Below are 13,538 nucleotides of genomic sequence, written 5' to 3' on the forward strand. Positions count from 1 at the left end.
AGCACCAGCTGTCGGAGGAGGCTGATTACATATCTTAAAGCCAAATGGCAAATGTAGTGATGAGGAGGAGCCATTCTATGAAGGGGGAGCACACTTCACACCTCACAAGCAGTTCAGTGTCTGAGCTTCTCCTGCTCTGCAGTATCAGAATAATTACCTGACTTTTCACAAGGTCCCATAACATTCCCCCTGTCCCAAGCCTCCACGAATCCTGCTCTTCAACTGTCCCCTTGAAGTTGAGCAAGCTATTTTACCATAGAGGGCATCACCGCTCAAGCCAATGCCATACTAAGCACGCGTTCAATCTGCAGTAGGAATCACTGGACAGAGAATTGGAGGAAACCCAGTTTGGTAACCCTCCCCTCCCCCTCCCTAGCCCAGCGGTACTGAGGCCAATTACAGTGCCTAAGCTGCTATCTCAGCTGAGATCAGGTGACTTACAACAGAACAGAGACTGAGTTGGGGACCAACCTTGCCTTTGTGTGGCTCCATGACAGTACATTTATCCCTTGGCCATCGGGCGGGGGGGTAACTGCATGAGTTTAATATCACTGCGATCCTAACAGTGCGGGGCCATGGAGGGACGTTTTGGGCATCCCATTTGACAAACCAGCATGAACACCAATTTCAGACAATGTAGGCCCGCCACTGCGGCCTAGTTCTACCGTAGACCTGCGATGAACTGGAGAGTTCCTACGACGAGGATGCGGCGCTCACCCGCTTGGCCTGGGCCAATCCTGGCACAGTTTTTTCTCGAGGCGGGGGTAAAATTTTCTTGAACTCTTTATTTACTTTCTGTTACCTGTCTGCGGAGGGGAATGCTCTTGGCCAACTTGTGCACGGCCAACTGGCTGTTGAAGTCAGGCTTCTTGGCCGTGCTCTTCATGCGGATGATTACGGCAGCCACCACCATGCAGGACGTGAGGAAGGCCCCGGTACAGTAGATGATGATCTCCAGGTAGACGGGTGAGGACAGAGTGGACGGTTTATCCTCCATCACTGGGCGGGTTGGAAGAAGAGCTCGTTTAAAGAAGAGGGAGAAGAAAGAAAAAAACAGCTCACAAACACAACAGCGATACTCTTATCGCAGAAGGCCAGAGGTCACATGGCGGATGCAGATTTACATGCTCCGAATGCAAGCTTGGGAATTGACGTCGTGCTGCCAGGGAGCTCATTGCAAAGAATAATCAGCCCTTTCTGCCGCCGCTAATGGAAATGCTGTTCTCTGCATTTCTGCTGCCCCCATTTCTCACACATGCAAGACATTGTAGTTGTGCATCTTTCTAACCACTAATGACTGTGGATCAAGACTCACCACAGTCGTTGTGATGCGATTCAAATACATCTTCAAGAGATGTAACATTTCAAGTTTCCCATTATTTCAATTACCCTTTTCCCCCTTCCTCTCCTAAAGGCATTTTCCAGGAGTCCGTTGGCCCAAGTCAGCCGAGACCGAGTGTGATGGTCGATTATTCAACGTGAGCCCAATCCTGTCCTCACCAGACATCAGTACACAAGTACCTTCCCGCAGGGGTCACCAGACAGAGATCAGGAGCAGGAAACCTGGCTGATGTTTCCTCTCCCAAGCCCGTGGATGAATCAGCAAACTCAGCACCAACCAGGGATGGAACCTGTGTCTCAAGTACTTATCGTAAGAAAAGGCCATTCAGCCCATCAAAGCCACTCCACCGCAGAGACCGTCTATGATTATTCCACCAAGAACTCACCCTCCCTCCCCTTCACAGATACCTGCCAACCCCATACTTTGGCTTTCTTCAATGTCCCTCCTGTGAAAAAAAAAATCAACGTGGCGCTAATATCCCTATTAACCCGTAATCAACTACCTTCTCTCGGAGTCTGTTGCACATATCCATGATCCAGTGGGAATCTTATCCCCCCAGCCCCCAATCTCCATCCTTGATTAAGGCGGGCAAATTTGCTGCTCTTGTCCCCAAGTCCTATGCTGACTGTCCAAGTTGAACAGCTTGCTAACTTCAGTCTTACCCATATATTTCGTTATGTTGAAGACCGAGATCATGTCTCTCCATAGCTTTCTTTTCTCCCCCCCAAGTGAAAATATCCATAACCACCTGGACTTACCTTCTGGGCCTCTTCTGTTTACACACTGAATTACAGATATCTGGGAGTGAGTTACAGGCTGGAATCTAATCGAGGGGTTCTGATGGTTTATAGAAATACGGTGAGTTAATGAAGAGGGGGACAAAACTCCGACTGCTTCAGCTGTCTACAACAAGAGACTGGCAAAATGCCATCACAAACACTTTGTGCAAGATCTTCAGAAGACTTCAGCAACAAGTTGAAACTCAGTCTACATGTCAGGCAGGTAATTTTAGTATGTCTGGGCCCATAAACTGCCTTGTGGTGATCTCAGTATAAATCCCAGTACAATCAATCAAATTTAATAAACATCATCCTCACCCAAACCCAGACATACCGGAGATACTGAAAGTATCAAACAGCACTGGATGCAGAAACCCGCCCAACAGCCACGAAAAAGCCTCACATCCTCTTTGGGCCTGTAGTGAGGGAAATGTTTTTGACTGTTGATCGCTCTCCCTGGCACACAGTGAAAAGCTGTTCAGTTGCCCAGGTAATCGTCGTCAACATAACATGCAGCTTGTGAATTTAATCTGAACAGGGAGGAACAAGGAGCACTGAAAAGATGTCGCACTTTGAAAATGCGTCATTCATTCAGCTCCCTGTCTCTAGCGATCATGTAATGGTGGCTGAACTCTTCAGTCAATCCGTAGCCATTGTTCATTTGACTTTGCCAGGAAAGTGCTGAGTCTGGAATCAAACATGGATATGAAATCTAGGAAGGGCAGTGAGCATGTATTCAGGTGAGGCCGCCAGCTTTGTGTCAATAGATTAAAGGAAGTGAACCCTCAGTTTTATTACATTCTCAAAATTAGGTGGGAGACAGCGGGATTAGATTCTGCAGCATCTCTGCCAGCTTAATCAGAGGTGTGCCCACTTCAATGGAGGAGGCTCTGCTGGTCTGGGAGCTCGGTGATGGGTCGACATTCTGTGTATCTGCCTCAGTGGAGTGAAATACTGGGGATCAGGGGCATAATTGGGTGGGAGCTGCAATTCTCATCCAATGATGTTTGAGCCCTTGACAGGATCTTGAATAGCCTGGAACACTGGTCTCCACACAGCACCCAACTCTCAGGGATTGGATGTGCACAGCAGTCACACCCCGGAAACCAAAGCATTTATAATGGATGAGAGAGAGAGAGAGAGAGAGAGAGAGAGAGAGCGCAAGAGACACAGAGAGAGAGAGAGAGAAACACAGAGAGGGAGAGACACAGACACACACATAGAGAGAGAGAGACGGAGAGGAACAGAGAGACAGTGAGAGAGAGAGAGCGAGAGACAAACATTGAGAGCGAGAGACACACTCAGAGAGAGAAACACAGAGAGGGAGAGACACAGACACACAGAGAGAGAGAGAGAGAGAGAGAGACGGAGAGAGAAACACAGAGAGAAAAAGAGACACACATATAGAGACAGAGAAATACAGAGAGACACACACACATGGAGAGAGAGAGAATAAGAGACAGACACAGAGAGGGAGGGACATAGAGAGAGACACAGACAGAGAGAGAGACAAAGAGAGAAAGTGGTATAAGATCTAGAGAGAGAGAGATGAAACCAGAGTCACAGACAGTGACAATGTTTCCTCACAGAAGCTTGAATGAACAAGCTCCAAAAGTTGAACAGCCTCACATGTGTAAAGTCCTCATTGATATCTTTCTTATCACCACAAATTATTTTTGTACCAGAGCGACCTCAATCTTTTTTTTAAACCTAATCAGTCCCTGTAGCTTGGGATGTGGCACATTTGAGGTGATATTACACAGGAGGGCTGGAAACAGGAGCTCGAGAGTCACGCGACAGCGGGAGCTGAGAGTCAGTCATTGAGGAACTAGAAGACTAGAATCCAATACTGTTCCTGAAAGCAGTTAAAAAAAAAAGCATGCACAACAAATGTCCTGCATGTAATAAGCCAGTACAGCAAGCTGGGCTGGTACTGGAACACCATGAGATCATTGCTGCTCCCCCAGTCATTGGCCTCATGCCTGGGTAGCAATGTTCATTTGGGGCTTTGACACATGAACAGCATTTCTATTTTAAATAAATAATATTAATTTAGCTGCTAGAACAAACAGAACACTGTACCTGAACGTGGGATTCCAACCCTGTTAATCGACTTAGCGCAATACAGTTGACCCTTTGAAGTGGGAAACTCCAGTTCTATATTTTTATTATTGCTCTCAGAAAAAAAACCATACTGTATATGCAAGACAAGCCAAGTTTTCAAAACACAACACAGTGTAAATTGTAAGCACCCTGCACCCGCCCTTCCCCCATCCCTCCTTTGTCCTTCGCATACCTCAAGTTACTCCAAAAGATTTTCCAAGTGAACAAAACTTGAAGACACATAAGAGTGAACTAAAACAAACTCTTCAAGTTAAAGGCCCCCTGAAGAGGTTCACGTTCAGCAAGAGTGACGGACACGACTGATAATTGAGAAAGTTTGACCCATGCTGTACCCTGCAGTGGCAACTTCCTTCTGCTGCCAATTATCAGCCCTTGCCAACGTTCCATTGATAGTCACTTCCATAGGGACTGAAGTGGCATCAACTGAGCATGCCCCAGATTGGGTATGCCTTGCAGAAAGCATGTCAGTTTGCATAGAGATCATGCAAAATAAAACCACAAAAAAAAATGCATTTTAAAGTATTTTTTTTCAACAAAAACCATTACACTTCAAGGCAAGCTAACTTATTCAGTTTGGAAGTTTTGACCTCAAGAATCAAATGACTGAGGAATTTAGCCATTTTTCAACTGTTGTCAGTGTAGTGAAGGCCCTGGTCATATGCATTGAGTTAGCTTGCCTTGGAGTTTGCACACTACTTCTTGAAGCGAGGAGCTGCTCATGTATGGAAGCTCTAAAGGCACGGAATCTGGTCGGATTAGTCCCCCTTTGAAACATTTAATGCAGCTTAGGTGTGAGAGTGTCTAAAGTTGCTTCATAAAATAGGTCGGGCCACTAATGTAAAAGTTGTTTAAATCTTGCTTGTCGACTCACTATCGATTAAATACAATAGCTCGGGCCACTGTACTCGATAGATAGTTTCACTGACCTACTTAAACATAAATGCTACTACCAACTACAAGCAATGCTCAACACACAATACTACTAACAAGTACAAGCAATAACATTCTAAATTACAAGCAATAATCGAAACATAGGTTTGAAACAGCACAACCTCAATAGCTGCGCCCCGGCCTCCTATCAGCACCAACGTCACAAATCGTCCTGAGAATTCTGTCTAACTGGGGTCTCTGGCTATCCTCACAGTGGGTTTGTGTGAATGTCTTGCACAGTTTTCCCCCCCACTTCATCCTCTTCAGTGTGCCTGTGAGACACTGTCATTCTTTGTATAAAGATGTTCCTAATTCTTGGACATTTGATGTACTGGGTTTGATATATCATGATCTCACCCACCAGACAAGGGATGCTTCACAACACACAGGGCTGTCTTATGGCAGACCTTGAAGCTAATAACATGAAACTTCCCTTGGAAATTGCAAGTCTGCAGTTTTTTAAAAGCTGTACTTGCAGCTTTAAGTTATAAATGATCCCATGATTCCTTGTTGCCCTGTTCGCCTAGTTTCCCAAAGCATGCTGGATAAAGATACTGGGTTCCTCTCTCACAATAGGTTTTTACACTTAGTAATGAGTCGACAACACGGAGTGCCTGCTAAGGTTTTTAAAGAGGAGCTTCAGAGGCCTCAGGAGTATGAAGTTTGGAAAGCTCCGTCTACCAAAATGGAAGTCTCAACTCACAAAAAGACTTGACATCTGCTCGTGTATTTTATTGTCTTCCCTTCAATCTATCAAACATTTCCTAAGAGTGATGCCTGAACACCAGCAGCTTGGTGGCATCGTTTGGGTAGACTCAAGTTGGGCCAGGCCTACCCATTCCAAAACCTACTTTCAATTGCGTCCAGCTCTTCTTCCAACTCAATCACAGTTTGTCTCCTGGTCAGAGATTCGAATCACATTCACCAAACCCTAAATCTGACCTGTGTAAAGCTCAGCCTGAATTTGGGTTTCTAGTTTGGTTCCATGCTTAGCTCAACCTTCTCTGCAGCCTTTAGCATGAAACGACGCAAGGAACTGAAACGAGGAGTCCATGGAGACTCAAATTTGTACAAGTTTAAATAAGAAACAAAAGTTCCCAAGACATCTTTAGCATATTATGCAAATAAGATTTACCCAATGTACGACTGGTTCAACACCAATACTTCAGCACGTCCGGTTGGGACATCTCTGACCCACTCTGTGGTGTTTACTTGGAACATCACCCATCTAACGGACACTTGGACCTACACCTCCATCTAACACTGGTTTCTGAGCCTCGTTTTATTTTATTTTGCTCTTACCTCCCCTCCATTTTATATTCTCAGCCTCAGAAATGCATCACTCCAGAAGCGAAACAGGGGATGGTGAGCAAAGCAAACATTTCAGTTCCGGGGATTCCCTGCTCTGTCCATACTATCGGGGCAAGGTCACCCTTGATAAAAATGGTCCCAGGGATATTTACTGGTCAACTAACAGATAGGCAATAACCATGGGCAGTTCTCACTTGGGCGCACTTTCCTGGTTTATTTACGAGAGTGGTCATGGACTGACATGAACCCAACTTACAATCTAAAAACTTGCGCCAGTCTTTTTATTTCAAGATATGTAAACAGGATAAACAGGAACAGCTGTGAAATAACAAGTTCTGGGTTTATTGTGGGTCCAGTCTATTTTTGTAATACACACACAAGGTTGGCCTGCTACCAGACAAGAGCCTTCACAGACTGTGTGGTAAAAGTATTTGGAAATAATTAATTTTTGGTTATGTTTTTTTCCCTTCACGATTCGCTCCCTCTTTAGAAGCAGTGCATACCATGGGGTTTTGTTCAAGGTGTTAATTGTAGAGAAAAGAGCAGTATGTACCTGGAAGAACTGTCAACCATGCAGAGTGATGGGAAATCCCAATAGAATTACCCGCCAAGCACGTATACGTCCCAGCATCCTCAAAAGTAACATTCCGTAAATACAGAGCCTCCATTTCTTTGTCCGTAGTATTAACACCGGCCGTCTAGAAGAGAAAATGGAAGCAAACGGACAAGCAGACGACATGAGAACTGTGGAGAGACTCAGCTGGAGAAACCATCGTATTAGTGTCATTTGCCCACCCCCAGCGAGGACCAGAGGCTTTGTGTTAAGGCAACACCTGGTTCACAAGTGACCTTCCAGGACCGCAGGAGTCCGAGACTTGTCCTAGGAAGCAAAAAGGTCTTCAATTATGTGTTAAACCCGCCACCATTTTGTTTTATCACACCCATCTGAACATGCGAGCGATGGGCCTCATGGAGAAAATGGACCCACAATGCTCGGAACGAGTCAAGATTGCAAAGCCACGTGAAGGAAAACTAACAAAAAAAAAACACAGGAAACTGCAAGCCAAGGTACTTTCTGAACACAGTGAAACAAAAGGAAGAGAAGTGAGTTGGAAAGAGCTCTGAGCTGCAGGCAGAGTCTTTTGGAAAATACAAGCCTTGAATGGGAACTCCAGGTTGAGGAACTCCTCAACTTGAAAATGAGCTCCAGCAGACGTATTTGGTTATTTTCCAATGCTTGAGATTTTTGAGACGCAATCTCACTCCTTTCCTCAGAATGGATCTCGGTCTTTTGGAACTAGTATGACACTGGTTGTCCAATAACCTCACCTTACTATTGCCCGAGCACTGATCCAGACCCACGCTTGAGGAAGTGAAATGTTCTTGTTGGTGACAAGGGCCAGGAGCTTCCTGCAAGGCTGTGCCTGCTCCACCGCTGTAACTTCAGCGCAAGTGCGGTGGAGACCCTGTTAACCTGGATTTTATCTTTTTGTTTCGAGGGCTGGGGAGATGTTGCAGGGATTCCGTGAGTCTTCCAAAATGGGACACGAAGACTATTTGTAACCGTTTTGTCTTTACCATTTGTCACGAAGGACTGACTTCATGCAGGATGTGCAGGGTCATCTTGAATGAACCAAGCTGCACAACTCAAAGGCAACATTTGTGTTGACCTGCATAGAGTCACCATCGTTCTGAAGTTTGGCAAATTCGGCTACTCTGACTATTTCGTAGTCCATTCCAAGAAACAACACTGACTGGAGCACAGCAGTGGTTCCAAGAGCTGTGTGCTTCATTTATGGGCAATGGTTTCATTTTAAACTAAAAGCTGATAAATGGACAAAGAAATTCTAACAAGTAATTTTACAGCCTACGAAAATCAGTTGAAGCTGCTACTTTGACCTGACTTGCTCATAGTGACATTGTATTAGCAGAAAGAACTCAGTTTGACTGGTTCGAAGATGGGAATGCTGTCGTATTAAATGACAATTTGATGTTTCTTACAGGCCTTTTGCCTGGAGAGCTTTCATTGGATGCATTGGGAGGCGAACAGGCCCGAGACTATGAACTTCTGTGGTTTATGGTTCTATGGGCTCTAGGGAGAGAGCAGGGCAGAGGGACCAGCTGGAATTCTCACTGTTCATCATTTTCACACGCATCCCATCAGCTTTGGACTGCACTAGCAGGGGGCTGGCACCAACACGATGGGTTGAAGGCCCTTCTTCTGCGCATTAAACCTCCGTGCATCTCTGGTTTATAAGGTGTCGGGGGTGTTAACTCTGCCCAAAGCAAAAACACAATGGATACAGTAGATCATAGCACCAATGAATCCATTCAGGTTTTATAGAGAGAAAGAAAAGGTAGATATAAAATGACAAAAATCAAAACAGAAGCATATGGAAGGCAGCTCAAAGACAGAAGGCAGAGGGGCACAGAACTGTTCATCTGCATTGTGGGCATTTTTCCATGTTCATGTTTGGTTTTGCACATAAACAGCAGAAAAAGGGGAGAGAACAAAGGCTTGCACCACCAATAGGGTAATGGAATATTTTACCCACTCATTCACCAGCTACACGTTCCCAGCCCCTTTTTTTTGACTTGTTTTCTGGCTTTGGGTTTTACCTTCCGACTTTGGGCTGGTTACTGTGAGCCACGCAGATTGATTGGCCTCACCAATATAATTGGAAACTTTACAAATATACTCTCCGCTGCCAGCTTCAGTCACATTGTACAGAGTCAGCACTTCCGCATCCGTGCTATTAATCCCCGAATGCTAGAACAATAACAGAAAACGTTGGTAGACCTGCAAATAAGAGACTTCAATAAAACACATCCTTGGGTCTTTCTCCACTGAAAAGTCACCAGAGGGTGGGGTGGGGGAGGAAAGATTGTATAAGGAAAACTGCAAATCAAAGTTGGCACCAGAGCAAATGAGCATGAAAATTGCTGGATTGTTGCTAAAGACCAGGGTGGTTCACACACGTCCTTCAAGGAGGGGAACCTACAACACCTACTAGCTGGTCTTCCCTGTGTGACTGCAGCCCCACACAACGTGGTTGATTCTGAATGCCTTCTGAAGTGGCCCAGCAAGCCACTTAGTAGTAAAACAATCACTGGTCAAGATGGTAGCCCACCACCACTGTCCCAGAGCAACTAGGGATGGGCAACAAATGTGGCCTTGCCAGCGTCACTCAGACCCTGAGGTCATGTTAAAATAAAGGTCATCACAAAGTTATCCTAGTTTGAGTACAACTGGTTAAACAGTCACAGGATTGAGCTCAAACCTGAATGGTCAAAAATTCCAGCTATGATTGATAAGCTGACAGATCTGTACTCCTAATCAGTTGTGAAAACTTGGCAAATACCAAAGTACGACTTGGACAAAGATTCGGGGCAGCGGAGAAAAATATATGGTTTTCACACAGGATTTAAACCTGGAAGGCCCGAGTCCACATAGTAGAACACAATATGGATGGGAAACCGCCATTTTGGTCAAGTTTTGGAGTTTGCAGTAGTTACATGAAAGGTCACACCCTCTGTAGCTCATCAATGGATGAAGAACCAATGATTCCACCACCGTTACATTAACATGGTAACTGAGGTCGACTAAACTGGTGTGCAAGGAAAAGGCCATTTTCAAACTTTAGTCCTTCACTGAGAGGAAAGTTGTCCATCAAAATCTCTTACCCGGTTCTTCATTCAATTTGAGATTAACACTTCTGACTGCAAAGGGCAGTCTCTCGGCTCATGTACTTCAAAACAACACCATGCAGCAGCAGGTTGTGGGCTTGTGCTGCAGAGTCAGGGCAAATGGGGAGACAATCGCTAGAGACAAATGTCTGCCCACAAATGTAGGGGAGAAGGAGGGTAAACCATCTGAACTGCTTCCACAGACCTCTCAGCACTAGATACAGACCCTGGCAGCAAAGGAGGCTGTGGTCCTGCTCAGCTGGAGAATGGGATGTGTTCCGTTTTGGGCGGAAGGTTGGACAGGGAAGGAGAAACCAAAAGGAATTGGGGAAAATTCAATACAAACAGAGCTGGGCAGAATTTCAGTTCGTAAATGAAGACCAGCAACAGAATCACCAGAGGAGGACTGAAATTTACTTAAACCAGCGAGGGTGAAAATGGACATTGGTTTCCAGTGATGTCACCTGAGGATTAAAAGTTAAAAATGACCGTTGGAGCCAATGTCAGTGTGGGGGCCACACTTCAGGAAGATGGCCTTGTCCCTGCCCCCATGTGGCATTCACACACCTTCAGGACAGCATTGCAGTCAATGAGAATCTGTACAACCATGTGTCCTTGCTGCTACAATGACCCTGTGGACATCTTTCAGGGGCCCGGCAGAACACTAAAGCTGTTTTACTCTTGTTACAGTCTTGTTAGGGCAAGGCAATGGGAATCGTTGCGAGTAAAACTTATGAGCGAGTACTCTTAATCTCGCAATATCAAAATGGAGGAACATGCTAAGATGGCCCTATAAAATTCCAACTACAAAAAAATTGGCTTCACACCAATACAGTGGCTTATCGCAATATAAAGGCAGTGAATTGAAAGTCAGCCTTCTGGAATGTGATTAACTTCACTATGTCATAACCTTAGCTCAGTTTGTGCCCAGTATAACAAAAGCGGGCATTTCCAGTTGGCAAACATAGTTTGTGGCCTTTTACTAGATGTTGAAGACTTTGTTGCAGTTTTGTCATTTGATTACTACCAATTTCTGTCCCGATGACTGTGCTTTCCTCCCGTCCAGGCCGCACATCCCCGAACCTGCAATCTCTGTCTTCAAGGAATTGCTGCCATTTCCTTTAATTGATATTGAAGACTTTAATATCAAGTGGAAAGGGTTAGCCAGTATGGTGGCATAGCCACGGAACCAGAGCAGCAGAGGTCACTCGTGATTCCTCATGCTCAGCAGTTGCCCAGCTCACCTGTTGCTCTTATGAGGTCTCAATTACTGATTGGGGGGAGCACACGTCACTCCTTGTACATGACCCCAGCCACCCAAGCTCTCAGGTTGGAACCAGTACATGTAACTCCTTGTACACGACCCCAGCCACCCAAGCTCTCAGGTTGGAACCAGTACACGTCACTCCTTGTACATGCCAATCCCCTAAAGGGCTGAAATCAGGGTAAACACATATCACTCCTACTTATCCTTAACCTGAATGGCTGATGTTTAGGGTTGGGGGGGACCTGTAACTCTTGTAACTCCTTCTACTTATGCCCACAATGACAGGTCCGTGCTGTGAGCAGGAGGTCACATGTTGGATTTGCCTTGACTCTGACGATCCTCTTATAGGCTTTCTAAGTAATAAACAACCTATCGCAATGCAACCAATGTTTTGCAGGGCAAGATGATCTGAACAAGTTGTACGAAGTGGCTGTGAATGAGGAATGTTCGCACGGCCTGATCCCTCCTGCAGTCCTACAGGATCATTTCCACACTGACACTGAAGGTGCCTCATTCTTCAACTATTTGTATCAGCGGCTGAGAACTTACTTTGAGGACCTGAACGTAGGGGGAGCCATCGGGCCCCACCCAGCTCCCATTCACCTCCACGTGCTTCAGCCACTGAATGTGGGGCTGGGGGTCGCTGTACACTTTGCAGACAAACTCCACGTCGCTGCCCACAGTCACGCTCTTGTTGGCAGGGAGGCCGGCCTGTAGGATTGGCCGATGAGGGGATCGTTCTGAAAGAGACGAGAAAGTGAATGGAGCATCATCACTGGATTACAACAACAACTTGCATTCAAAATGGGGAGTCAGCAGTCAGGCCCGAATACTGGGTATGGGAAGGGATAACTGCTAATTGAGCCAGGAGGGCTTACACCAACAAAACACTCCTCACCAGGGATAGAAGACAAGCCATCAAGGCCGCAGGCCTGGAGATGGCTCATGAAGATGTCCTGTGTGTCTGGACCTGTGTGCTATCCTTTGTTAGCAAACACCTGAGAAGCTAGTGAGAGACCCAGCATGTCCAGGGCTGCAGCTTCATTGATTTGTATTCAGCAGAGGTATCAACGGGGCTGGGACAGGTGATTGACACGAAAAGGGCTGAAAAATTCAAACACCTCTCACTCAGATTGGTCAATAGAATTGAGGAGGCCTTAGGGATTTGAGGAGACACAAGATAGTAGTTTTTGCCATTAAAGCTCAGTCTTTAATTCTCAGTCTTCAGTTCTTAGCTTCGATCTAGTTCTTTGAGTAGATTTCGTTGTAGTCTTTGTTGTCGAAGGTGGAGCAGTTCTTTGTCCAGTATATATAGAAAGGTGTCTCTGCAAATCAGAAAATGCATCTCCGATAAAGAGCGAAAAAGATTACAGAAGTTAAGACTGTACGGCTACACCAGCCAGGTACAGGCAGATATAAGAGGATCACTTTGGTGTACGAGTTACCTGGAGATCAAGGCAGGTTGAGATTTAAGCTAACGAGTTTAGATCCAACTGTCAGCACAGAAGGTGAATTTAGCCAGGAGCAGAGAATCCAGGAGGAATGGATAGTACCTCTCCAGACAGAGGTTCATCACTCTGACCTCTCACCATCCTCCCCGAGGAAGGCCAGGCAACCAGTTCACCCACTCCAGCTCATAAGGTCGAGGTCATATAGTGCTGGAAACATTGCTAACTACAAGCATATAGACTTTAATCTACTCAATAGACTGGCTGTCTAAATTCTGTTAACTTTTCAGACATCTAAGGAATCGAATCCGAAATAAATCTCGCCAATTCATATCAATCTCAGACACTGATCTCACATGTAAATGTATAATCTACAGGCAGTTAATGCTGAATCACTGACATAACTGAACTCACATCGCAACCTCTGTTATTTATGCCATCAATTAACCCTATCTACTAATTATTTGCAGGCTCAATGTTTCGGTTGAAGTGCTGCTCACAATGAGCCTAAGGTTAATAAACAACTGTTAGTTCCTAACACTTAACATACATTAATATTCATAGGCAGTGTCTGCGTATTGGTTGACAATAAATTCCCTGGTGAAGTCTGTGTGGAAGTGTGCAGCAAAAGGTACAATATCTCCCCATCT

General features: G+C 45.4%; 1 protein-coding gene across 6 annotated transcripts in view; it reads right to left on the reverse strand.

Annotated features, from left to right (window-relative positions):
• The window catches only part of LOC137335785 (fibroblast growth factor receptor 1-like), a 211,967-nt gene that overhangs the window by 25,916 nt on the left and 172,513 nt on the right, over window positions 1–13,538 (reverse strand). For 5 of the 6 annotated variants that reach the window (XM_068001189.1, XM_068001192.1, XM_068001190.1 and 2 more), the window contains 3 exons: window positions 11,990–12,180; window positions 9,106–9,256; window positions 803–999 (listed from right to left, as the gene is read on the reverse strand). In XM_068001189.1, coding sequence (XP_067857290.1) covers window positions 803–999; window positions 9,106–9,256; window positions 11,990–12,180 — 539 coding nt within the window. Of the gene's footprint in view, window positions 1–802; window positions 1,000–7,039; window positions 7,185–9,105; window positions 9,257–11,989; window positions 12,181–13,538 lie in introns of all 6 variants that reach the window. The other variant, XM_068001194.1, reaches the window with a different exon arrangement.

The sequence above is a fragment of the Heptranchias perlo genome, chromosome 20 (assembly GCF_035084215.1).
Source record: "Heptranchias perlo isolate sHepPer1 chromosome 20, sHepPer1.hap1, whole genome shotgun sequence".
Lineage (NCBI taxonomy): Eukaryota > Metazoa > Chordata > Chondrichthyes > Hexanchiformes > Hexanchidae > Heptranchias > Heptranchias perlo.